The following is a 25,814-nucleotide window of genomic DNA, read 5'->3' as shown; positions in this document are numbered from 1 at the left end:
TGCTAAAAATATGCACTGTTACTGTAATAATGACATTGGCAGAGAAGGGGTTAACCTAGGGGTGATCAAAGGATTAAGCGTGAGCCTAGGGGAGTCTTTTTTTTTCTACGAGGGGGGGGGGATGTACTTGTGAAATGATTATAGAGACCAGTGATCCCATATAGAAGGATCACAGGCGCTCTGTGATCATTTCAGAGAGAAGAACGGTCAGCTGTGTTTACAACCGCCGGCCCTGTGCATCGGTAACCCCGCTGCCTAGTAGGGGTGAGAGTGCATCGCCGGCAGTGCACGCTCGCCCCCCATCACCACGCGCGCGACCGGTGTAGGGCTACGTCAGTTCGCACAGGAGAGGCGGCCTGCCGCAGTAAATCTGCGGCAGGTGGTCTTAATGTGGTTAAGGGATTTGGAGAAAATATTTTTTTGTTTTGGGAGAGTCATCAGAGGTTTGAAAGCCCAAATTTTAGCTTTCTTTTTATTTGGTATATTTTTAAAAATGTATTTTATGGTATTTTTAACCGGTTGCCGACCGCCGCATGACAATATACTGCGGCGGTCAGCCCCGGCCAGGCAGAGTGACGTATGGATACGTCACTCGCCTGTCACTGACTTAAGAGCCAATTGCGGGCGGGCGCGCGCCCGCCGAGGCGCACGCCCGTCGCGGCTCGTTCACAGACCAGTCAGTGCGTGTGACCGGCGGACTCGATGTCCGCCGGTCACACTACGATCGCTCCGGTCAAGGGAGAAAGGCGGAGCGGCTTATGTAAACAAGCCGCCCGTCATACTCTCTGGTGTAAAAATGAAGATCAGACGGTTCTACTATGTAGGACCGTTGATCTTTGTTTTTACACCAATAGCCATGTCCCTATACAGTTAGAATCACGCCCCTAGGACACACTTAACCCCTCCCTCTGCAATAAAGTTAACTCCTTCCCTGCCAGTGTAATTTTTGCAGTAACAGTGCATATGTATAGCACTGATTACTGCAGTAATGTCACTGGTAACCCCAAAAGTGTCAAAAATGTCAGTCAAGGGTCCGATCTGTCCGCCGCAATGTCACAGTACCGAAAAAAAAAATCGCAGATCGCCGCCATTACGCGTTAAAAAAAAAAACACCAAAAATGACAAAAATCTTTCCCTTTGTTAGTAAACGCGATAACTTTTGCGCAAACCAATCAAAATACGCTTTTTGCAAATTTTTTTTTTAACCAAACATATGTAGCATAAAACAAATTGGCCGAAAATGTTAAAAAATTTAGATTTTTACGTGTTTTTGGGGGAGAATTTCATATAAAAAAATGTGAAAAATATTGTTATTTTTGCAAAATTGACGCTCTTTTTTTGTTTATAGCGCATGATCAAAAAATCGCACAGGTGATCAAATACCACCAAAAGAAAGCTCTGTTTGTGGGAAAAAAAGGACGTCAAATTCGTTTAGGTACAACGTCACGCAGTAAAAAATCGCAAACAACCCCCTGGTCTTTTAGCAGCCAAATCCTCCGGGGCTTAAGTGATTAAACCATTTTTTTTATTACTGTTTTTTTTTTATCCTCTGTCCTTTTTTGAGAAAATTCACTCTCCGTTTTTTGTCAATTTTTTTTTTTTTTTTGTAACTACAGTCGGGTCCATAAATATTGGGACATCGACACAATTCTAATCTTTTTGGCTCTATACACCACCACAATGGATATGAAATGAAACAAACAAGATGTGCTTTAACTGCGGACTTTCAGCTTTAATGTGAGGGTATTTACATCCAAATCAGGTGAGCAGTGTAGGAATTACAACAGTTTGTATATGTGCCTCCCACTTTTTAAGGGACCAAAAGTAATTGGACAGATTAACAATCATAAATCAAACTTTCACTTTTTAATACTTGGTTGCAAATCCTTTGCAGTCAATTACAGCCTGAAGTCTGGAACGCATACACATCACCAGACGCTGGGTTTCATCCCTGGTGATGCTCTGCCAGGCCTCTACTGCAACTGTCTTCAGTTCCTGCTTGTTCTTGGGGCATTTTCCCTTCAGTTTTGTCTTCAGCAAGTGAAATGCATGCTCAATCGAATTCAGATCAGGTGATTGACTTGGCCATTGCATAACATTCCAATTCTTTCCCTTAAAAAACTCTTTGGTTGCTTTTTCAGTATGCTTCGGGTCATTGTCCATCTGCACTGTGAAGTGCCGTCCAATGAGATCTGAAGCATTTGGCTGAATATGAGCAGATAATATTGCCCGAAACACTTCAGAATTCATCCTGCTGCTTTTGTCAGCAGTCACATCATCAATAAATACAAGAGAACCAGTTCCATTGGCAGCCATACATGCCCACGCCATGACACTAGCACAACCATGCTTCACTGATGAGGTGGTATGCTTTGGATCATGAGCAGTTCCTTTCCTTCTCCATACTCTTCTCTTCCCATTACTCTGGTACAAGTTGATCTTGGTCTCATCTGTCCATAGGATGTTGTTCCAGAATGGTGAAGGCTTTTTTAGATGTTGTTTGGCAAGCTCTAATCTGGCCTTCCTGTTTGTGAGGCTCACCAATGGTTTACATCTTGTGGTGAACCCTCTGTGTTCACTCTGGTGAAGTCTTCTCTTGACTGTTGACTTTAACACACATACACCTACCTCCTGGAGAGTGTTCTTGATCTGGCTAACTGTTGTGAAGGGTGTTTCTTCACCAGGGAAAGAATTCTTCGGTCATCCACCACAGTTGTTTTCCGTGGTCTTCCTGGTCTTTTTATTGTTGCTGAGCTTACCGGTGTGTTCTTTCTTTTTAAGGATGTTCCAAACAGTTGATTTGGCCACACCTAATGTTTTTGCTATCTCTCTGATGGGTTTGTTTTGTTTTTTCAGCCTAATGATGGCTTGCTTCACTGATAGTGACAGCTCTTTGGATGTCATATTGAGAGTTGACAGCAACAGCTTCCAAATGCAAATAGCACACTTGAAATGAACTCTGGACCTTTATCTGCTCCTTGTAAATGTGATAATGAGGGAATAACACACACCTGGCCACGGAACAGCTGAGCAGCCAATTGTCCCATTACTTTTGGTCCCTTAAAAAGTGGGAGGCAAATATACAAACTGTTGTAATTCCTACACCTTTCACCTGATTTGGATGTAAATATCCTCAAATTAAAGCTGAAAGTCTGCAGTTAAAGCACATCTTGTTTGTTTCATTTCAAATCCATTGTGGTGGTGTATAGAGCCAAAAAATTTAGAATTATGTCAATGTCCCATTATTTATGGACCTGACTGTATATCAAATTTCCCCTAGGCCTATCTAGCCCTAAACACTAACTGAAAAAAAAATCTACAATGAACAGATAATAAACCAGTTTGGTTTGTTATTTTATGTTTTTATAGTAAAATAGGAAAGTGTTTAAAACCTCTGTCAGGTTTTCATTGTTTCTGTAGTCTAAATATAACTACGAAGTAGCATCTTCAAATGTACGAAGAGTGGGCAAAATCTTTTCTAGCTTCACTTATATCTGAAGGCAATATTAAAGGAAAGAAAAACATTGCACACCAGTTTGCACAGTTAAACACCATTTTAATGGCTGGAAATGTATATAAAATTAACTTACCATGCGACAGCTCAATTGGAACTATCAACAGGTAACAAATCCCTTCTCATATTCAGTCACACAAGCAGCAACTCGTCTAGAATGAATTGCTGCAATAGGGACAGAGCTGGCAGCCTTTAAAAGAGTACAGCCACTGACGTGTGTTCTAACATTTGAGTGGACGTGAGGAAGTGCTTGCATCTTTAAACGGACTCCAAAAGTACATTTTTTTTTATATAACACTCTTCTGTATTCTGTTGGGGTATATTTGTTTATTATGGTACTGAGGTCTGTACTATTCATTGTACTGTACCTTTTATTCATTACGCTTTATTGTCCCATCTGATTTTACATTTGCATTTAAATTGTCCTTTTTATTTATCTTGAAATATTAACTATTAATGCTTTTGCATAGAAATGCACTTGCTAATTTCCTTTGTTAACACTGATGCATATTAATGATCTCATACTCTCTTGCTTCCCCCCAGCGTAATTAGCCATGTTCTGCAATAATCTGTGTGTGTGTATGTTGTTTTGAGTGCTCTCAGTGAGGGAGTTTGACAGCTTCAGTTTGTGGTTTACATGATGGTCTAATTTTTGGGCACAGCCCCGGAGTCACCTTCTTGCTGGCACAGGAGACTGTAGAGTTTGGTGGTAATTCTTAGAAAGGGTTTTATAGTGAGCACAAATATTGTTATAAATACATCTGAAAATGCAGCAGCTTCCCCTTTAAAAGAAAGAAATGCAACAATGCAACTGTCAGTTGGAAAATATATTGGGGGGGGGGGGTGATTGCCTCCATCCTGTTGAATGGTAAGTAAACTTACAGTAAGTAATGAAAACATTTAGTTATGCAGTTATCAGTTTGTTTTTATTACTGCATCACGAATATGTATTTTAAAAAAACCGTATGAATTTTGTGAAGAGCCTGTGAGGAAAATATTTTATCATTAAATATTAAAATTCTTTAGGAAGACACACTTGTGAAATCTTTTAGTTAGATTTTGGTTATTGATTTATATTCTGAAACATTTACATTTGTCAGTAACTGGCTCATTTTAAACTGCTTATAAGGAATAATTGAGCCACCTTTCGTAGCAGGATTTATTTTCCTCTGAATAAGTGCTTATAAATTATTCACTGTGTAAATGTACCCAAGGTCGTTTATTAGCGTTCTGCAGCTTTTGTCATTCATTAGAGTTTATAATGCTTTGAGATCCATTGTTCTTCCTGCGACATGTGTGTACCAAACTGATGTTCCGAAACTCTTGTTTTAGGCATAATTTATCACTATGACCTGACCAAAGGTACAGAAGAGCCAAAAGTTTTCCGGGAAGTTACTGTCAAAGGTTTTAATCCATCGGACTACCAGACAGTACAGGTGATTAAAAGCTGCTTTGTACATTTGCATATAGACCTATTGCATCTTATTTCTGACTTATAGTCCTTTGAAGCTTCAGTAGCTCTGTTTTGATTAATGTGTCGCATGGTTAGAGGTACGTAATCTGTCTCGTCGTGAGAAGACAGCTGACTGCATATCCTGATCTGCCTGTTCATATTATGCGGGCCAACTATTCTCTCAAGTCCTGTCACTTGTGAGGAACACAGTGTGATGATGGTTATAATGACACCTGTCAACTCCGCTCAAGCCACAGAGCTAATAGATCAATGAGTAAGTGTCATAAGAAAATGACTTCTACTATGACACAGTATGAGCTAGAAAGTGTCTGAAAGAGGATGAAAGTCAGTTGTTTCTTTACAGTCCTGATATTTTAAAATTAGTAGATCAATGTTTAGCAAAAAGACACTGCTAAATATCACCTGTTTTAACCTTCCCTGTTTTCTTAGTGCCATTTTAAAATAGTCTCTGAGTCTGCTTTCATTCATACTCTCAGTATGTAGCATTGGTGTTGTGACTAGGGATAAGCATGAGGTAGGACTTGCAAAAAGAAGTTCCCAATGTAAACTTTGGGTACTAATGTATGTATGTTTTTTTAGTTCAGCTATATCAAAGGAAAAATACATTTCGTGAATTGGTAAAAAAATAGACTTGGCATGTTCACACTCTTTGACCCGTATAGTGATGGTAAGAATGGCAACAAAAAAAACGTACAACGTCTATTCCAGTTTGTTCAGAGAAGGAAATAATTCCATTCTGACCCGTAAAGGCTACATTCGCACCGGTGATTTAGGCTCTGAAAGGTAAAGCAGCCAGCCCTGTTGGCTATAATGACAAGTCGCTAGTGAAGGTTTGCACAGCCAACGGTTACCTCAGGCGATTGCTGCTTGAATGCATACAAAGTGTTGCCAGCAGCGATGACTGCAGGTAATCGCTGGCTATGCAGAGAGACCCGAATAGCTACACCATTCATACAGCACTTTTTTATTGATAGTACAGCTTCTATAAATGGAGGAGTGGCCAACTTTGCCTGCCTTTTCCGCTCTGTTCTCTCTAGCAGATCCTTTTCTGCACCCGATTCTGGTTGAGACTTTTGTTTGTCAAACCATGTCTGACTTGGTCAAAGTCCCTTAAAAAAGACTAACCACCTCTGTAGTTGGTCTCTTGCTTTGAAATGCATGGAGCAGATAGTTGTAGTGTTAAATTTCAATTGTAACTATTTAGTGGAATTTTCCTGTCTCATTTCTCTTATGTGTGTCCTGTCAGAACACTTTGGCTACACTGCTGGATTTCAGAGTTCTTTTGTAAGACGTGTTTGATCCACATGGCCTTTGAAGCAAAGCGCCTCTTGATAATATCACCAAGGATGCTACTGTTGGCAAGAGCATCCATTTACCTTAACATAAGCACTCTCAGGAGCAGACTATGAAGCCATCTCCCTTTTGGCTTGTTTGGGTGGATTGTGAACTTTCTGAAATTGCAAGAACAGGCTCATTGCTTGAAATATCGGGGTCTGGTCTCTGACACGTCTTGGGTTACAGTGTTTTTTTTTTCTCAGGAGAAGCTTCAGACTCTTCAGTCTCAGGAGAAGACTTGACTCTCTCTTTCTGCATGAGAGTCTTCAGACTTATAGCCATTTCCTTTTGCTCAATGTTACTCAAGTGACACCAAGGATGAGTTTCTCCCTGACTAGGTGGCTCAAGAATCAGGCTCTTGGGTCAGGAAAGTCCTTTCTTCTTTCTGAATATTCCCATGCCAGGCTCTAGATTCAGTAAGACAATGCTGTGGCAGTGGTGTACATCATCCATCAGGAAAGAACCAGAAATGGGCAAGGGGGGTAGAAGAGATGTCCAGGACAGAACTTCATGTTCCAGAATTGTCAGCTCAGTGCTTTCCATGCATAGACAACTGCCAGTCAGATTTTCTCAGCTGGCAACTCCTGGACCTAGGAGAATGGTCCCTACTCGTGAAGGGGTTCAAGGACCTGCATCCCATGTAGGAGACATTGGATGGGAACCCTCTGACCTCCACATTCTACAACAAACTAGTATGGTTTGTATCCAGGTGCAGGGATTTTTTTGGTGGAAGCATTAATTTCTCTGGTGGCTGTTTACAATCAGATCAGTACACCCTGACCTATTCATGTTCTCCTCTGTACCCTCTTCCTTACCTGTTCCACAGGGTCAAGATGGAAAATGGATGGAGATGGTGATCTTCACTGCCCTAAATTGGCCTAGGTTGATATGGTACATCGATCTGGTATAACCTTTAGCCGACACATAAAGGGCTATGCCAGACCATCTGCCTATATTTAATCTTTCTTCTCTGTCACTGGCTTTAACAGCAACTGTTGAAGCCCAGTTGGCCTCACTCTTTTATTAAGACTTTTGGATGGGGGTCTGCCATGTGGCTCCCCCAGCCTCTCTGTGCTTCCGAAACCACTGTTTCACTAGAGACATTTCCCTCCCCTCTAAGCTGACCCAGGGGGTGGTTTTTCTTGTAGCTATTACCTCTGTAAGGTGAGTGTTTGAACTGTTGCCTTATCAGCAACCATTTTTGGTTCTGCATAGGGACTAGGTAATGTGAGGGTGCAGGAGTTCCTTCCTGCCTAAGATAGTTTTGCCTTTCATCCCAAAGAGGAATCACAACCCTGCATGTGAAAAGTAAGAGTCAGCAGCTTTAAAATACAGTGACTGCTAACTTTTAAGAAATTAATATTTACCAGCCAATGTAATTTAGCACTTATACCAATTCAGCTGCTTATTTTCAGGGCTTTGGATCTTTGGCTTAGGGATCCAGCTGTCACTTCCTTACTCGCAGCTAACCCCCTACTGTGCTTGGTCAAGACAATGGCCTGCTTTGAGACTGGTCTCTTAGCGGGATGTGGGAAGGGGAATTGGGAGGAGGGGCATGCCGTGGTGATGTCATACTCACTTAGGCGAGAAATCAGGGAGTGGGTTACACCAAACAAAAGGTACTCATTCCCCAAAAGAAAGTGTTGGGGGGGGGGGGGGAGGAGGAGGGGGGGAATTAGAAGGGGAACGTTCATGTACAGCAAAAAGTCCAAATTAACAAGATGATGGTTTTTTCTGTCCCTTTGGCTCTGATTTATCACAATTTACTTCCATTATGAGGAATATGGTTTGGGCTGTGCAAGTCTTACCTCTCAGCCACTGCTTTTTTCAGAAAGATTTTTTTTTTTTTTTTTTTTTGTCATTTCATAGAGGTGCCCTAGCTTCTCATTTCACCATTACTAGGTGGTTCAGACAGACCATCATTTAGGCTTATGGTGTCAAAAGCTAGTTCTCTGCTTTTCAGTTAAAGGGTAGGTTCACCTTTTAAAAAATAGTAAATGCTAATTTTTTTTTTTTTGCATTCACAATCCGCAAATCATGGGTGCAATGTCTAGCTCCTGCACACTTTCAGGATAGCTTTGCTCGTGCCTTGTACAGGCAGGCAGTTACCTGAGAGCAGGAGGATCAGTGGAGTATGAGGATGCTCACCAGTGCCCTCGCAGCTCATTGACAACTACAAGCTGTCAGCCACAATGGTTGGTGGTACTTGTAGGCATTCATTCACAGGAAACTGTTTTCAAATAGTGATAGCAGGTGCAGGGAGAAGAACCCCGGTCCACTATCAAGGGGAGGGGGATGTCTATGCCTCAACATGCTGTTTACCTTTTGTCACAGCAGTGATGCTGGGAGCGGCTGTATCTTTAGTGTTCAGTTGGACAGTTGGGGGGGGGGGGGCTTAATCACCTGGTTTTACCACTGCTCAACCTCATGTGTGAACGAGCACTAAGATTTCTTGTGTCCCCCTCAGTAGACTCCAAAAATAGGATTATATGATGAGTGCAGAAATCTTTGTTTCTCTGCTTTCGGTACATTAAGTCACTGACTGGGGACAATCATGCAGTAAGTCATAGTGAGGTCAGATGTCCTGATCTGTATGCTTCAGGAAACAGGAATCGGAAATGGCAGCCTACATATTTCCTACATATGTTCTACATGACATAGTATTTGTAAGCTCACAGCTGCACCTAGGAGCCAGTAACCTTTTGAATATCATCTGAGGGATTGAAAGCAGAGGTGGAATGGATGTTCCTTGATCTCCCCCTCACCCCCGTGGGCAGTAAACCCAGGACTGCTCATCTCTACTTGCTTATTCTAGAAGTGGTGGCAAAGAAAGGCTCAAGTATTTTTTTTTTTTTTTTACCTTTATGCATTGTATGCATGAAAGTTAAAAAACCTTCTGTGTGCAGCCCCCACCTATTACTTACCTGAGCCCAATCTCGATCCAGCAATGTGCACGAGAGCAGCTTTTTTTACTCTTTATTGGCTGACACAACAGCAGGAGACATTGCCTCCTGCTACTATCAATTACAGCCAGTGAGCCAATAAGGAGAGAGCAGGGGCGGGGCTGAGACAGGCTTTGTGTGTGAATGGACACACACACAGCAACAGCTAGGGAGAGAAGCAGCTTGCTGTGGAGGCACTCAGCCAGAGGGAGGGGCCAGGAGCTCTGGCGGGGGACCCGCGAAGAGGAGGATCAGGGCTGCTCTGTGCAAAACCATTACACAGAGCAGGTATAAGTATAACATGTTTGTTATTTTTCAAGGAGAAAAAAAACTGCCTTTAATTTCACTTTAAATTAATCAGGATTGAAATCCATAAAGAACAGCTGCACTTATAGCTGACTACCACATAGAATTAGAAGCCACTTCTTGTCAGACAAAGCCTATCACCCATAGACACCCCCCATTTTTGTAAAGCAGGGTAGGTACAAATTTACAATTTTGTCAGATTTAGAAGAACAACTAATTTGCATATTAGCAGTTCTCCCAGCTACAAAATTGTTTACTGGTAATATTTAGAGATTTGAACAACTCTGCCATTAGACACTGTAGATATGTGCATATGTTAATAAGAAAATATAAAATGCAGTTCCTTAAAAGTAGGTGCTAAGTGGTACCTTTAGTTCTATGAAAACCTGTATGCACCATGACTGTTAAACCAGACACTCTCAAAATGCTGTCTTCTACTTGAGCTTGAAATTAAGGCTACATTCACACCTGAGCGTAGCGTTTTCGCGTGTTTTTTCCCGCGATTTTTACCGCAATTTACATGCGTTTTTTTGTGCAGGCGTTTTTAGATTGAATAGAAACCAACGGAAAACGCCTGTAATCTGCCCAAAAAGAAGCTCATGTACTTTTTTGAGCGTTGGGCGTTTTGCTCACAGAGTCAAAACGCTCAGATGTGAACAGGGGCCATTGAAATGAATAGGATTTGTCTTGTTGGGCGTTTTGAGAGCTGATCCTAGAGCAGAAAAACTCCCCAAAAACGCCCCAAAACGCCTAGATGTGAACGGAGCCTAAAGCTTTAACACACCCTAGGCATTTTGCATTGGAACTCTTTTTTTTTTTTTTTGTTTGTTTGTTTTTGTTTTCTTGCCTCATAGTTGGCTGCTAAAGTGTAACAGGCATTTTGGGATTCTGCTGATGCGTGTCGAAACTGCAACTGGAAGCTCCAGTTAAAAGCTTTGTGCCTTTGGTTCAGGCTTCTGGGTACCCGAGAGATGCTGTCCATGGAAAAAATGCTCTACCTAGGCACCTTTTGCTGGGATCCCTTAAGACCCTAAATTACGTTAAGCTGAAAACACTTTTTTTTTTTGACAGATTCACTCTAAACTTGCACTTCAAAAGCTGACTAAAGCTGCATGATGAAAGAAATTGTAGACAGTGTCTGTCTTTTCCTTATTCTTCTGTTACTACTTTGTCTTCTAATAAATGACAGGTTCATTTTAAACTGTAATGTTTGTATTATATGAAGTAATGTACTATTGTTCTGTAAACAGAAAATGCTACTTTTTATCAGCATTGAATTCCTGTGACTAAGGTGCCATTGTATATTCATATATTTTATGTGTAGATTTTATTATTAGTATTTAGGTCATGGCCAGCATAAAATAAGTGTTTTCAGCTTAACAGCATTTATTTTCATTTTAAATTGTCTTGTGCATAAAGGCTAAATATAATTTAAAAAGATGAAGTTACCTCTGTTATTGTTTGTTTAAAGTTTATGTAAACCTCAAAAGCCAACATCTGTTATTTGCTTCATTATTTATAGCAGGGCTTGACAAATTTACCTGAAACCTAGGAGCCAGCTAAAAAAGTTAGGAGCCAGTTTTTCTTTTTTTTTTTTTTTTTTTTTTTTTTTAACCACTTTCCCACCAGGCCTATTTTTGACATTTAGTGTTTACAAGCTAAAATCATTTGTTTTTGCTAGAAAACTACTTAGAACCCCCAAACATTTATATATATATATTTTTAGCAGAGACCCTAGAGAATAAAATGGAGATTATTGCAATATTTTTTATCACACCGTATTTGCGCAGCGGTCTTCCAAACGCAAATTTTTTGGAAAAAATTCACTTTTTTGAATTAAAAAATAAGAAACCAGTAAAGTTAGCCTAATTTTTTTCCATAATGTGAAAGATGATGTTACGCCGAGTAATTAGATACCCAACATGTCATGCTTCAAAATTGCGCACGCTCACGGAATGGCGCAAACTTTGGTATTTAAAAATCCCCATAGGCGACATTTTAGAGTTACAGGTTGCCATCTTAGAGTTACAGAGGAGGTCTAGAGCTCAAATTATTGCTCCCGCTCTAACGATCGCGGCGATACCTTACATGTGTGGTTTGACCATCATTTACATATGTGGGCGGGGTTTTCGTATGCGTTCGCTTCGGCGCGTGAGCTAACGGGGACAGGGCGCTTTAATTTTCTTTTTTTTTTTTTTTTTACTATTTATTTTATTTATTTTTTATTTTTACACAGTTTAAAAAAAAAAAATTTGATCATTTTTATTTCTATTACAAGGAATGTAAACATTCCTTGTAATAGAAATAGGCACAACAGGACCTCTTTTTTGTGAGATCTGGGGTCAAAAAGTCCTTAGATCTCACAAGTACACTAAAAAATGAAAAAAAAATGAAAAAAAAAAAAGGGACCTTTAAACCGGTTGCTAGGCACGACGTTTGCCGTCGCTCCGGTCCTCCAAGACCATAGAGTCGAGTGAGGGCAAGCATGCCCTCACTTGACATCCTGTCTGTGAGGATCCGGGATCTGATCGTTTTCCCCGCTGCCGGCGGGTCCAGTAAGCAGGGAAAAGGACCAGAATGCGGCTGGAGGGGGGGGGGAGCACCCCTTCCGCCATCCCGGAAGGTTGATCCCGCGGCGAATCCGCCGCTGGGACCACCCTTATCGGAAAGCCAACCGCCCACCGTTTAAAAAAATACTGGGGTTATGGCAGCTATCTGCTGCCATAACACCGGTATTTAGGTTTAAACTTAGGACGTAAATATACAATGGGCGGTTGGTAAGTGGTTAAACAACCAAGCTTTATTTAAAAAAAAAAACTGATACAAAATTTACACATAAATACAACTAGAACCCTGCTCTCCTCTATAGGGCAATCAGATGGAAACAGATCGTCTGTCTGTTTCCATCCGATGCCATCTGATCCGATCCACGGGATGGATAGAAAATAGAACCACCATCCGCCTGTTTTTGGTGGACAGGATCAGATGGCGGCAGATTACCGCTCCATAGAGGAGACTGAAGGGTCCGATCAGGTCTGCCTGAAAAACTGACAGGCGGACCTAATCAGACAGCCTGTGTGAAAGGGGCTTTCAGCTGTGTGGCTGTGGCATGGCAGGGAGATGATAAAAAAATATATATATTTTTTTTTTTCAATAATTGAAAAATATATATATATTTTTTTTTCAATAGTTGGGGAAAAAAAAAAGAAAAATTATTATTTTTTAAATCATTTAAAAAATAAATAATAATAACCACACTCCCTGTCCACTTACCTTTAAGCAAAGGTTAGTGGACAGGGAGATGAAGCCTGCAAAAACTTCCATCCCATCTCCTCTTGGGAAGGAGATGGGCAGGCATTGAGAACAGGCAGTGGAAACGGTCATTAGTGACTGCTTGTGAAACTCCCAGCCACCACACGAGGGCACCAGTTCCCCGTTGGAAGCCTCTCTCATCTCACAGAAGAAGGCCGAAAAGCCAGAGCCTCACTTTTCGGACGGCGCGGTAGTCTGTGTATTCGGGGAGGAGGTGGGGGGGGGCGCAGAAGGGACAGGACACCTCCTGCAGGGCACCCCAGGCGCCAGGTTGCTAATTCTAGTCGCCAATGCGACCTGGCGCCCGGGGTTTGTCGAGCCCTGATTTAGAGTCAAATCTGACATTTCCAGGATGATAGACGGATGCAGTGGGGGCTGGTGCTGAACAGATCTGCACTCACCCCTCCACGGCGCAGTCCCCCCGCACTCACCCCTCCACGGCGCGGTCCCCCCGCACTCACCCCTCCACAGCACGGTCCCCCCGAACTCGCCCCTCCACGGCATGGTCCCCCCCCCCCGCACTCACCCCTCCACGGCGCGGTCCCCCCGCACTCACCCCTCCACAGCACGGTCCCCCCGCACTCACCCCTCCACGGCACGCTCCACCCCCCCGCACTAACCCCTCCACGGCACGCTCTCCCTCCGCACTCACCCCTCCACGGCACGCTCCCCCCACACTCAACCCTCCCCGGCACGCTCCCCCCGCACTCACCCCTCCCCGGCACGGTCTCCCCGCACTCACCCCTCCCCAGCACAGTCTCCCCGCACTCACCCCTCCAAGGCACGGTCCCCCCCCCGCACTCACCCCTCCACGGCCCCCCCCGCACTCACCCCTCTACGGCACGGTCCCCCCTGCAGTCACCCCTCCACGGCACGGTCCCCCCTGAACTCACCCCTCCACGGCACGGCCCCCCCCCCGCACTCACCCCTCCACGGCACGGGCCCCCCCCCCGCACTCACCCCTCCACGGCACGGTCCCCCCGCACTCACCCCATCCACGGCACGGTCCCCCCGCACTCACCCCTCCACGGCACGGTCCCCCCGCACTCACCCCTCCACGGCACGGTCCCCCCGCACTCACCCCTCCATGGCACGGTCCCCCCCCGCACTCACCCATTCACGGCACGGTCCCCCCGCACTCACCCCCCCCCCCACGGAACGGTCCCCCCACACTCAGCCCCTCCGCAACTTCTTTGGCTTCTCCTCCCGGCCAACCCGATCCGCCTTCTGTCCTAATTGGCGGGGAAGAGAAGCCAGAAGACATTAGCGAATATTGATTCGCTATTGTCACAAGTGGGTGGGTTCAGGGTGCAGTGCTCTCTGCTCCGAGCCCAACCTTTTTCAAGCCAAATAAAGCCTCCGGCTCTAATCATGTGGCTTGAAAAAAAAACAAAACTCATACAAACATATGAGTCCGTCACCCTGCATGTATCCCCACATGTGAACTAGTGGGGCGGCGCCCCTAATGCACCAGCCGCTCTTGAATAGATGGAAGACAGGACCACCATCTGTCTGTTCTTTACAAGCAGGATCAGATCGGATAGTGGCGGATGTCAGCGGATATGTCTCCGCTGACATCTGCTGCTCCATAGTGGTAATTGGAAGATCCAATAAGGTCCGCCTGAAAAACTAGCAGGTGGACCTGATCGGACAGTCTGTGTGAAAGGGCCCTAAGGGTAGATTTAGACATGCGTCTAAATCGTCCTTGCCTCTGAAGCCCAAGGCTACGCTTCAAAGGCTACTGACAGACAGTGAGGAAGAGAAGCAATGTCGCCCCACCGCTTGTTTTAACCCCGTTTTTGCCAACAAATGCGCCACAACCCAACTTTCAGGGTGTTTGCGGCACCTCCCCATTAATTTGAATGTGTAGAATTCGGCAGGTGGCATCGCTACAAATCAGGTCAACGTTGTCGCGGGCGCAAAGCATTGCAGCCCCAGCATGTAAACGCCCCCATCCATTGCCTATTGCAGCTTGCAGGGTGTGGTTGGTGGGTGGCAGAAATGCAGCTCAGTCGTGCATTTTTGCCACCCCCCTTCCCCTCGCCCAACCGTAGGTCTAAACAAAGTTCAAGGCCTTGTTCACGCGGGGCATACTACTACAGAGCTGAGTTTAGCTGCAGAGGGATGCACAGGTGTTCTGTGCATCCCCATGCAGGCAGTCCCACTTATGTCAATTGAGATGCAGCAGCTGCCAGGACACAGCCACTGCTCCCAACTTGACATCTATGTGGGTGCATGTCTGTGAACTCACACTGTCTGCATTTGGGTCCATGCACCTACACCCGCATAGATGACAGGTATGTCCTTGCATCTGCTGCTTCCCAATTGACATGAATAGGACTGTCTGCACAAGGATGCACAGAATACCTGTGCATCCCTGTGCAGGTAAACATGGCTCTCCATGGGTGTACGCTTTAGCACACCCCACTTAACGAGGCCTTATTAGAAATTTAGCAGGAATTACGTACAATATTGTGTTTATGTGTGCAAATAAGGATTTTAGTGTGTTTTTTTTGTGATTCGATTAACATTTATGCACAAATCCCAGGGCCCTAACAGTAGCATCCTCTTTGTATTCTACCTGCCATGTGCTTTCAGACAATATATGGTTTGGGGGGTCTTTTACAAACTGTGAAAGATGTAAGTGAAAAATTAAAATCTCCAGATTTTTAGAGAAATTTTAGGGTATGTTCTAATTATCACAATTTTTCAAAAAGGCGCAATATAAAATTTACAAACATTTGTTATTTACAAACTTAACACAGGTTAAACTTTTATATTTAGTAGGAATTTAGCAGGCATTTAGTACAATGTGCTGTTTTTATCTGCTACTAATGATTTTAGTGTATTTTTAGCAAAAATATTGTTTGATAAACATTTGCACAAATACAGCGGTCCTTAAAAATTAGCAGCACCTTCTTTTTATTCTACAGGTCTTGTGCTTTCAGAAAATGTATGGTTTAGGGGTTATTTTACAAATTCTTCAAGCTGTAAGGGAAAAATTAAAACCTTCAGTTTTGTAAAGAAATTTGGATATTTACATTTTTGTGTACATTCGATTTTCACTATTTTGCAAAAAGGGGCAGCTGTTATAAAAGGTCCAAATATTTGCTATTTTTTAACTCTATACAGGTTAAGCTTTTATATATAGGAGGGATTTAGCAGGAATTTTGTAAAATTAGCTGTAATTTTATCATAATGGTTTTAGTGTATTTTTAGGGAAAATATTGTTTAACACTTGGGCAAATATCGCGGGACCTTATTAATCAGTAGCACCTTCCTTTTTGTTCTACAGGTCATTTGCTTTCAGAAATTATGGTTTGGGGGGTCTTTTACAAATTCTTAAAGCTGGAAGGGAAAAATTTGGATATTTTTAGATTTTTCACCATTTTGCAAAAAGGCGCAATTTAAAAGTTACAAATATTTATTTATTAGCTCAATACAGGTAAGCTTTTATATATAGTGGGAATTCAGTAAAATGTGCAATGTTTTTATGTGCTAATAATGATTTTAGTGTATTTTAGGCTAAAATATTGTTTTGATAAACATTTGCGCAAATATCGTGAGGCCTTAAAAACCAGTAGCACCTTGTTTTTGTTCTACTGGTCCTGTGCTTTTAGAAAATATATGGTTTGGGGGGAGGGTTTACAAATTCTAAAAGCTATAAGTGAGAAAGAAAAAGCAAAGGGAAAAATTGCAAAAATGCTCTGGCCAGATGAGTTTAAAAGTGGAGCGCAGGGCCTGGCAGCAAAAGTAGGTGGGGAGGGTGAAGGTCCGCTTTAAGACTATTTTGAAATACTTTTTTGCTGCTTGAAATGTATATAGATAGTATATATTGTGTATGTGTTTTTTTTTTTTGTTAGTTAGCTTGGTGGACAGTTTTGCAGCCAAAATGTTTTACTAGCAAAGAATAAAAATGTATGAGCTGCTTTGTTTGGAAACAAATTTATAGCATTTTTTGTGAAGCCATTAAGCCAAGTAATGGAAAATGTGCTTGTGCAGAAGTATTGCTGTCACGTTACAAGGGAGATAAGCTGTTTTGTCTGGACATTTTGATTCATCAGGAAAAGAAAACCTTTTCTTATGAGAACATTTCTGCTGCTTTCATGTAATCGATTTGCCTTTGTCAAGTTTTCTACAGAGAAACCCCTTCATTCTCCCAAGTAATCCAATGAAAACCATGTACCTGGAGTGAAAGGAAACACTACTTGTACAGCAGTTCTAGCCAAGTCATGTGCACCAGTGTTGACAGAATATTTATTCAGAATGTCTGCCTTGGCAGTTGAAGCGCAAACTCTATTTCATAATATTTTCTACCTATTACACACTTGCTGTTGTGTGTTCAGTTACTCTGTAATACTTAAAATTACACTGTATTATATTTTTGTTCCCCAAAAATGTATACACAACTACTAAATTACACTGTAATCAATTTTTCATATAATTGTTTATTGCTGTGTTTTCCTGCCACCTTGTCAGAGCCTCCATGATTGTTCCAAACTTCATCTTTTCCCCATCACTTCTATCTGTTTTAGACGAGTAGTACACGTTAGTTGAGGTCATGTATAATGCTCTAGGCGTTTTGGAAAAGGCATGGAATTGAGAAAGGCGCCACCACTGTGGAGCAGATGCTTAATGATTTCATTGACACATTTTATATGGTGTAAGCGTCTATCTGCATAGGAGGTAGGTGTCCTTCCGGGTCTGCGGTTTTTCCCTGAGACTGGCCAGCAGCAGCCGATAGATGACACTAGAGAACCAATCAGGGGACTCACTTCTGATCGAGGTAGCGGTGAAGCGCATAGTCACTGGAGGCCTGCATGAACGTGATGACGCAGGGGTGCGGTAACCGATTTCGGAGCACGCATTGATGGCTGCAGTTAGAAAGTCAGAGTCACCATTTACCCTTCCTGAAGGAACCAAGAAAGGGTCAGCCACCCATTAAGTTGACCACTTTGCAGTAGATTCAGCAGCTGATTTCTCAGGCCTATGGATTGAAGGGAAGGAATCCACCATTTTGTGTGATGGCTCACTCTACCAGGAGTTTAGGGTCCTCTTGGGCTATGCTTCATCAGGTCTCAGTGGAACAGGTGTGTAAGGCTGCAAACTAGTCTTCCATTCACACTTTTATGAGCTTGTTTAAATGAATGTAAGTGCTGCTGGAAATGCTGCATTTGGTTGAAGTGTCTTTCAGATTGCTGTGTAGCTTTTTTTGGGCCTGGTGGTGGTGACTGTGTCTCCCTTCCTTCTTGAGCAGCGCTTTGGAATATCCCAGCTAGTTATGTTTTTTTAAACTGCTGGTTTTTTGTACTTGCATGCCTGCAACATCCTACGAATGACATCAACACTCAGTTCCTTTCACCTTAATGTCACTGTGTTAAATTGTGGTGGTGGGAATTTTAAAATGGTACCTAACAACTCCAACTATGAGGTAGTTCTCAGGGCTTCAGCCCAATCCGCCTTATTCACTATGTGGGTCTACAGAGATTGGGTCACACCAGAGACTGTGCCATGGCTCTGGACCTGGAGATTGCTCTGTAACTAACTAGAACTAAGGCATGACAGTTGGAGGTAGGGTTATACAGGGGCTAGCTTAGCTTTTTTCTTGTTGGCAGTACACCCCAACTGTTTGAGAATTTCTATAATTCCTGTGGCCTTCATTGGTAGATGAACAAAGTGTGTTAATTGTTTTTACTTATTTTCATCTACAGATTGAATAGAAAATATTAATTTTAAGACAATGTAATTAAAATCTGTGGTACTCACCTTTAAAATCCTGTTTCTTGGAATACATCTATAGTTTTGAACACAGTATGTCTTCTCTCTCTCTGTCTCTCTCTCTGTCTCTCTCTCTCTCTCTCTCTCTCTCTCTCTCTCTCTCTCTCTCTCTCTCTCTCTCTCTCTCTCTCTCTCTCTCTCTCTCTCTCTCTGTCTCCATTTTGCTGTTGGTTTAGCTTTTTTTCCAGGTTTTGATTTCCTCAAATACTAATGCAGTATGATCTTCACCTTGTTGGATGTTAGAGGCTTTTCTCCACTCCTAAGTTGATCTGTGTTTGGATGCCCCGAGTGTTTAAGAATTTCTACAATTCCGGTGTCCCTCAATGGATGATAAAGAAAATAGGATTTTTTTACTTAAATCTTTTTCTTGAAATCCATTGAGGGACATAAATACTGCTTCTCATATAGTGGCCTTATGTACTGCTTATTCACAAAACTTAGGCATGATGGTTGGAGAAAAAAATGTGTGGAATGGCCTAATGTTTTTTGTTTGCCAGTATCCCAAACTCCTGAAGGCGACCATTATAGCCTGACTTTAATCGTTTCTATAATTCTTGTGTCTTTCAATGGACCTCAAGGAAATTATTTTATGCCAAGTTTAAATATGACTGTAGATAAAAAGTAACAAACACACTACATGTTAGCATAGCAGCCAATGCTGTGGCTGTGTTAGAGGGCAAGTTCTGGCTGTCATTTTGACTGCCAGGATTATTAAGCAAAAACCACAATGCAAAATGCTGTCACTTTCCTGAAGAAAGATAAAAACTGATGCCAAGATTTCATGTTATCATGCTAACTAAACCAAAGTCTAGATTGGATGGATTCAATTACTGGCAGGTAAATGTAGCGGTGTGGGAGAGGGAAATAGACATGTTACATATATTCTGTATACTTAAATTAAGGTTTTTGAGCCTAAGGTCCTTACCCTGGTAAACTAGGTTGGTACTGCAGGTAAGATCTGCTCTTATATGTGAAAATGTTTTTCCTAAAAGAACCCCTTGTTTCAGACAATTAGGCAAATATATTCTTACCATCAAGGCGATGTTAAAAGTAGTAGTTTAGCTACTACCACCAGGTTACATACAATGAGAAGTGCACAAGAAGTTACATCAAATGGGCCTCGAGTGGGCTGTGTTATAGTACTAGAGGCAGATCAAATGGGGATCTAGGTATTGGTTTACTTAGCATGATAACATGCAACCTTGCCTTGTGCCTATGATAACATGGCAGCAGTCTCTAGCTTTCTTCAGGAAAGTAACAGCATTTTGTCATGTGGTTTTCGCTTAATAATCAATTTTAAAAGCTGGTTTCATGTCTTTAGAAAGACCTAAATAGATTTGGAGGGAGGAAGACTGGGGGAATGTGGGAGTATTCGAAAGGGCACAATTTACTTTGCCATTTGCCTATGCTTTGTAAATCTGCTCCACGTCTAGCACTTAAGGTTTTTTCTTTACAATTATTGTGAAAATTCTGCTTGCATCTTAAACACTTATTTGATATAGTCGTATGTGGGAAATAAATGGTGTATGCATAAACACCTGGTTATGAAAACAAGTTTTTATTAGTATACCATAGCTGTATATTGATGCTCTTGCGCATGTGATTTTTTGTACGTTTTGAAAAAATGTGATGGATTTATTTCTTTTGAATATATATTTTGATTAGATGGTGCATTTATCTAGGGTTTTTATGGGAGCTATAAAATATGTCAGCCTTTTCATGGAAAACCTACTGTAGCATACTTCAGTGTGTTATAGATGCATATTTTAGGAGTTTTCTAAGAATCGATAATACATTCGGTTCCTTGTATAAATCAAATATAGGCCTTCACTTTTACCCACTATAAACACATCTTCCAATGTTAACATGTCTTATATCTGCCCTTTCTTAATGCAATCGCACATTCTATGTTTAGTAGCCAAGTTGGAAAGCATGTATAAATGAAACTGGATTGTTGTTATACATTTTAACTATGTATATATAATATATACAGTCTTTATTTTTAAGCTTTAGTTTAATCTGCTTCTTTCCACCTTCCCTGGTTCTTCCTTTCAATTCTCATAAACATGCTTATATATTTATTTAAATGAAAATATCAATTATTAAAAACCTTATTTTAGACCTAGTGACAACCTTACTGGATGGTGGAAGGGCAGGCAGGGTGCTATATGGAGCTTTCTGAAAACGCCACCGCACCCTGACCGATTTTTTTTTTTTTAGGAGCCCTCAGTCCATGTGCATGCAGTGGGAAGAGTTACAGTATGTAAATATCAGTATGCCTTGATAGGGGAGTATGAGCCTAGACACTCACCAGGTACAGTCAACCTTGGAAGGTAATGAGAGTAGCATTTACAACAATGCAATACTGAAGGTATGACTGGGGTTCAGATCTAATCAGGCACGTGTTTTGAGACACATTTAAATTGTCAGAACAGGAAAGGTCAGTCAAAAATCAGTGTCTCTCTGCCTCTAGGTCATCAAGCCAGGCATCAACTAAATGTAACGGTTTTATTATATGAACCTTACTTTTTTGGGCTTGAGATATAATTGGAGATATATATATATATATATATATATATATATATATATATATATATATATATATATAAAATTGAATAGGTGGTCTTCACTATTTTATAATAAAGATACCACCCATTATGTGGCAAAGGCAGGGAAGCATTGGTCAATAGCATTGACACCTAGGTTTTCTGAATTGGTAGCCCAAGCCATGTTCATATTTCTAAAGCTATGGTAACCAACAACATTTTCTATTTAGAAAATTGGGAACAATGAATAACTGATTGGGTCCTGGTGCATTTCTTGTTTCTTTCTCTTTTTTATGTTTACATTTTTCCTTCCTTTTTCACACACTTTCTCTTCTTACCTAATGAAGTCCATAAAGTAGTATGAAAATGAAGTAATAAGTAATAAAATTAAGAAGTAACTTCTGTTGCAGGAGGCATGATGTTTTCTAGTACAGGAACACTGTTTGGGACACTATAACACGCGTCGGTCCACTAAACATGGGTAAACATGCAAAGTGTGATGTGGATCCCCCCCTCCCGCCGCCTTTCACAGCTGTGCCTGGGTCTCCTGTCCCACCGGGAGACCCGAGTAACCAGCCGGCGCATGTGATTCGGCTTTGATCGGGTCTCCGATGTATTATCCCGGAAGCGGCTTCATGATGCCATTTCCGGTTTACTTGGCGGCTGACGGCACCAAAAAAAACTGTCATCATTCAAAAATGACGATTTCCGCATTTTGAATACTTTTAAGTGGAGGGGTCTGGGGTCTTTTAGACCCCCAATCCCTCCATAAAGAGTACCTGTCACTGCCTATTACTGTCACAAGGGATGCTTACATTCCTTGCGACAGCAATAAAAGTGATACATTTTTTTTTTTAAACTGTGCTAAAAAATTAAAAAATGTAATAAAATAAATTAGGATAAAAAATGTTTTTAAAGCCCGTGAGTTCGCGCACGAAAGCAAACGCATACCTAATTCAAGCCTGCAAATGAAAATGGTGTTCAAACCACACGTGAGGTATTGCCGGGATTGCCAGAGCGAGAGTAATAAAAAAAAGACCTACGCTGCAACTCTAAACTGGTAACTGTTTAAAAAAATGTTTAAAGTGTCGCCTATGGAGATTTTTAGGTGCCATCATTTTTCGCCATTCCACAAGTGTGCGCAATTTTAAACTGTAACGCGTTAGGTATCTATTTACTCGGTGTGACATCATCTTTCACAATATACAAAAAAATTGGGCTATCTATACTGTTTACATTTTTTTAATGCAGTAATGACGTGAAATGTATTTTTTCCCAAAAAATTTCCTTTGAAAGACCGCTGCGCAAATACTGCGTAACAAAAATTATTGCAACGACCACCATTTTTTTATTCTCCAAAGCCTTTGCTAAAAATTGTGTGTATATATATATATATAAGTGTGTATATATATATATATATATATATATATATATATATATATATATATATATATATATATATAAAATGTTTGGGGGTTCTAAGTAATTTTCTAGCTAAAAACACTGATTTTAACTTGTAAACAACAATTGTCAGAAATAGGCTTGGTCCTTAAGTGGTTAATGCCTGGCATGATCAGTTTGAAATAGGGAAGCAAGGAGACTTGCAAGATCAACAGGTATTTCACACAAAGGAAAACATAAAAAGAGATCTGGATACTTTTTAACACAAGTACATGGTACAATAGGCACATATCAGAAATATGAAATTTTGAGTTTACCTATTCTTTATCTACTTGCCGACCGCATATGTATACGGTGGCAGAGTGGCTCTCCCAGGCAAAACCACGTATGGATACGTCATTTGCCTGGGAGGAGCTAGGGGGGCGAGCGCGCCCCGCCGGCAGCGCGCTCCCACCCCCGATCGTCAGCGGGGAAGCCGCAGCGTGTGTCATGTGGCTCCAATTGCCACCTGACTCCCTTGATCTCTCCCCGCTGAGAGAGAAGGACAGTCGGCTGTTGTAAACACAGCCGTCCGTCCTTCTCCCTGCAATGATTACAGAGCTCATGTGATCCTTCTATATAGGATCGCATGTCTCTGTGATCATTTCACAAGCCGTACAGTTGGAATCACCTAAAATGTTACATTTTGATTTTTAATTTTTTTTTTTTGGGGGGGGGGGGGGAATGTTATATAGCAGAATGTGAAAAATATTGTTTTTTTTTTTTTTTTCTTTTCAAAATTGTCCCTCTTTTTTGTATATAGCGCAAAAAATAAAAATCGCACAGGTGATCAAATACCACCAAAAGAAAGATCCATTTGTGGGAAAAAAGGACATCTATTTTATTTGGGTACAGCGTCGCACGACCGCGTAATTGTCCGATAAAGTAACGCAGTGCCAAATCGCAAAATAGGGCCTGTCATTAAGGGGCCAAATACGGGGGGTAATGGCAGCAGATAGCTTTTACCGAGTGGATGGTCCTCTTTCTCATAAAAGTGGTCCCAGCGGCGGATTCGCCACGGGATCACTTTTAGAGGCGGCAGAAGAGGTGCCCCCCCTCGGAGCCGACAGTAGCGGGGAAAACAATCTGGATCTTTCCCCTCCTAGTAACTCTAAACTGGTAACCTGTAGAATTTTTTAAAGCATCGCCTATGGAGATTTTTAAGTAGCAATGTTTGTCTTCATTCCACGAATGTGCCCATTTTGAAGCATGACATGTTGGGTATCTATTTACTCGGCGTAACATCTTTCACATTCTAGAAAAAAATTGGGCTAACTTTTACTGTAGTTTTTTCTTAAATGCAGTGAAATTTCTTTTTTCCAACAAAAATTGTGTTTGAAAGACCGCTGCACAAATACTGCGTGACAAAAAATATTGCAACGACCGCCATTTTATTCTCCAGAGTCTTTGCTAAAGATATATAATGTTTGGGGGTTCTAAGTAATTTTCTAGCAAAAAATACTGATTTTAACTTGTAAACAACAATACAACAAATGTCATAAATTGGCCTGGTTCTTAAGTGGGTTAAAGGTTTCCTGAATGGGTTAACCATTCATGAACAACTTTCTTATGGTTGTGATCTGTGCTACAGCTAATCACATGGTACAAGTAGCCAGGTACCATGTGATTGCTTTGGGCCAATTACAAATCACAACAGTAAGCAAGCTGTTCATGAATTTAAATCTATTGCTCTCATTACTGCACTGGTAGTCCTTTGAAAACTGCAGGTCCCTCTGCTGTGGTGGAATACAGGACTTGTAGTTAGTTCATTGGCAGATTTCTGTGAATGAATGATGCAGCTGTAATGGTGGAGTCCTGCACAGTCATGCAAAATTTAAAAGTGACATCTGCTGCAGGGAAGAAGAACCCCTGCATGCTGTCACAGGGTGGGGGGTATTTGCACAATGTTACATGTTACACCCTAAATGCGGGGGTAACATGGTGCAAAAGTTGAACTTGGCCTTTGAAGGTGGATGCAAAATAAGTCATTTTAAATGACGTGTCTGTATGTAATAAAACAAGAAATTTAGTTTTTGAGTTGCAAGTATCAGAAGATTTTGGGGGGGATGAAGATTATGTGTGATTGGCAGGGATTTTTAAAGGACTTAAGGCTACCTGCTGAAAGTAGGTTGTAGATTATATGGAATTCCAGTGAAATGCCACTATTTAAAGGATAGTGAAGGGGTTCAAAATAGGGGGAGAAGGAGAGGTTACCCCCACAGGGTAGCGACGATGGGGTGATGAGTTTTCTGAAGTAAATATGGTCTTCAGTATGCATAATTTTCTTTTCTATTCTACATAGCCCTTTCATAGAGGTTTGCATCAATTACAAGAGAATAAAACCACTTGTCAGACTGGATACAATATTTTGGCACAACGCTGATGTAACTGGTGAGGTAGACCAAAGGATAAACAGCAGCTTCTTTCATTCATCTGTTGCGGTTTTCCAGAGTACTTTATTCAACAGTATTGTTCAATGCTCTCTGGAATTTGTGCTGATGTCTTGCAAGATGCTGCTAGCTAGGAAACGTTTACGGATTGATATTTACTCTCTAAAATGATTTCCTACTTTCCTTCTCTCTAATTTTTTTTTTTTGTAAGGCTAATTTGCTACTTTAAGCAGCTTATTTTCACTACAGCAGTGTAGGGAGCAAAGTGCAGGAATCCATACTAGATGGATTCCAATTATGGGTATTGGTATGGGTATTGCACTTTACTACTTTGCTTCAAACATTTTTTTTAACATCATTTTTTATATAGCTATTTTTTCTTAATCTATAGTTTATTTATTAAAGATTTTTAATTACACCTACTATAAACAATTAAATATAAAATATACCACAATACAAGACAAATAACCTCTATAAAAAAAATACATAAAAGAAACTAAACACAAACTACCATACCATAATATGAAACATACATAGTCAGACATGACAAAACTGCCCCCCCCCCCCCACCAATAAAATAGGAGAAAATAAATCTATATATACGCACATGCTACTACTACTACTATTTTCCTGAGCTTAAAGCATTCATCCCATTCTCATCACACATTTATGAACTAATTATCGCTGATATCACATGCCATACTTTCTAAACAGATTTTTATCACAAAAGTCAATTATTTGGTACCACATCAAGTGTCGGAAGCCACTCCGACCAAA

The 25,814-nt window shown here is 41.3% G+C and overlaps 1 protein-coding gene across 1 annotated transcript in view; it reads left to right on the top strand.

The window, feature by feature from the left end:
• Nucleotides 1-25,814, top strand: part of PREP (prolyl endopeptidase) — a 247,088-nt gene that overhangs the window by 150,746 nt on the left and 70,528 nt on the right. Inside the window, exon 10 of the mRNA XM_082252271.1 lies at nucleotides 4,847-4,950. Within this exon, the coding sequence (XP_082108397.1) occupies nucleotides 4,847-4,950 (104 nt within the window). The remainder of the gene's footprint in view (nucleotides 1-4,846; nucleotides 4,951-25,814) is intronic.

The sequence above is a fragment of the Pelophylax lessonae genome, assembly GCF_965119305.1.
Source record: "Pelophylax lessonae genome assembly, chromosome: 3".
Classification (NCBI taxonomy): Eukaryota; Metazoa; Chordata; class Amphibia; order Anura; family Ranidae; genus Pelophylax; species Pelophylax lessonae.
This window is presented reverse-complemented; position numbering and strand designations above follow the sequence as displayed.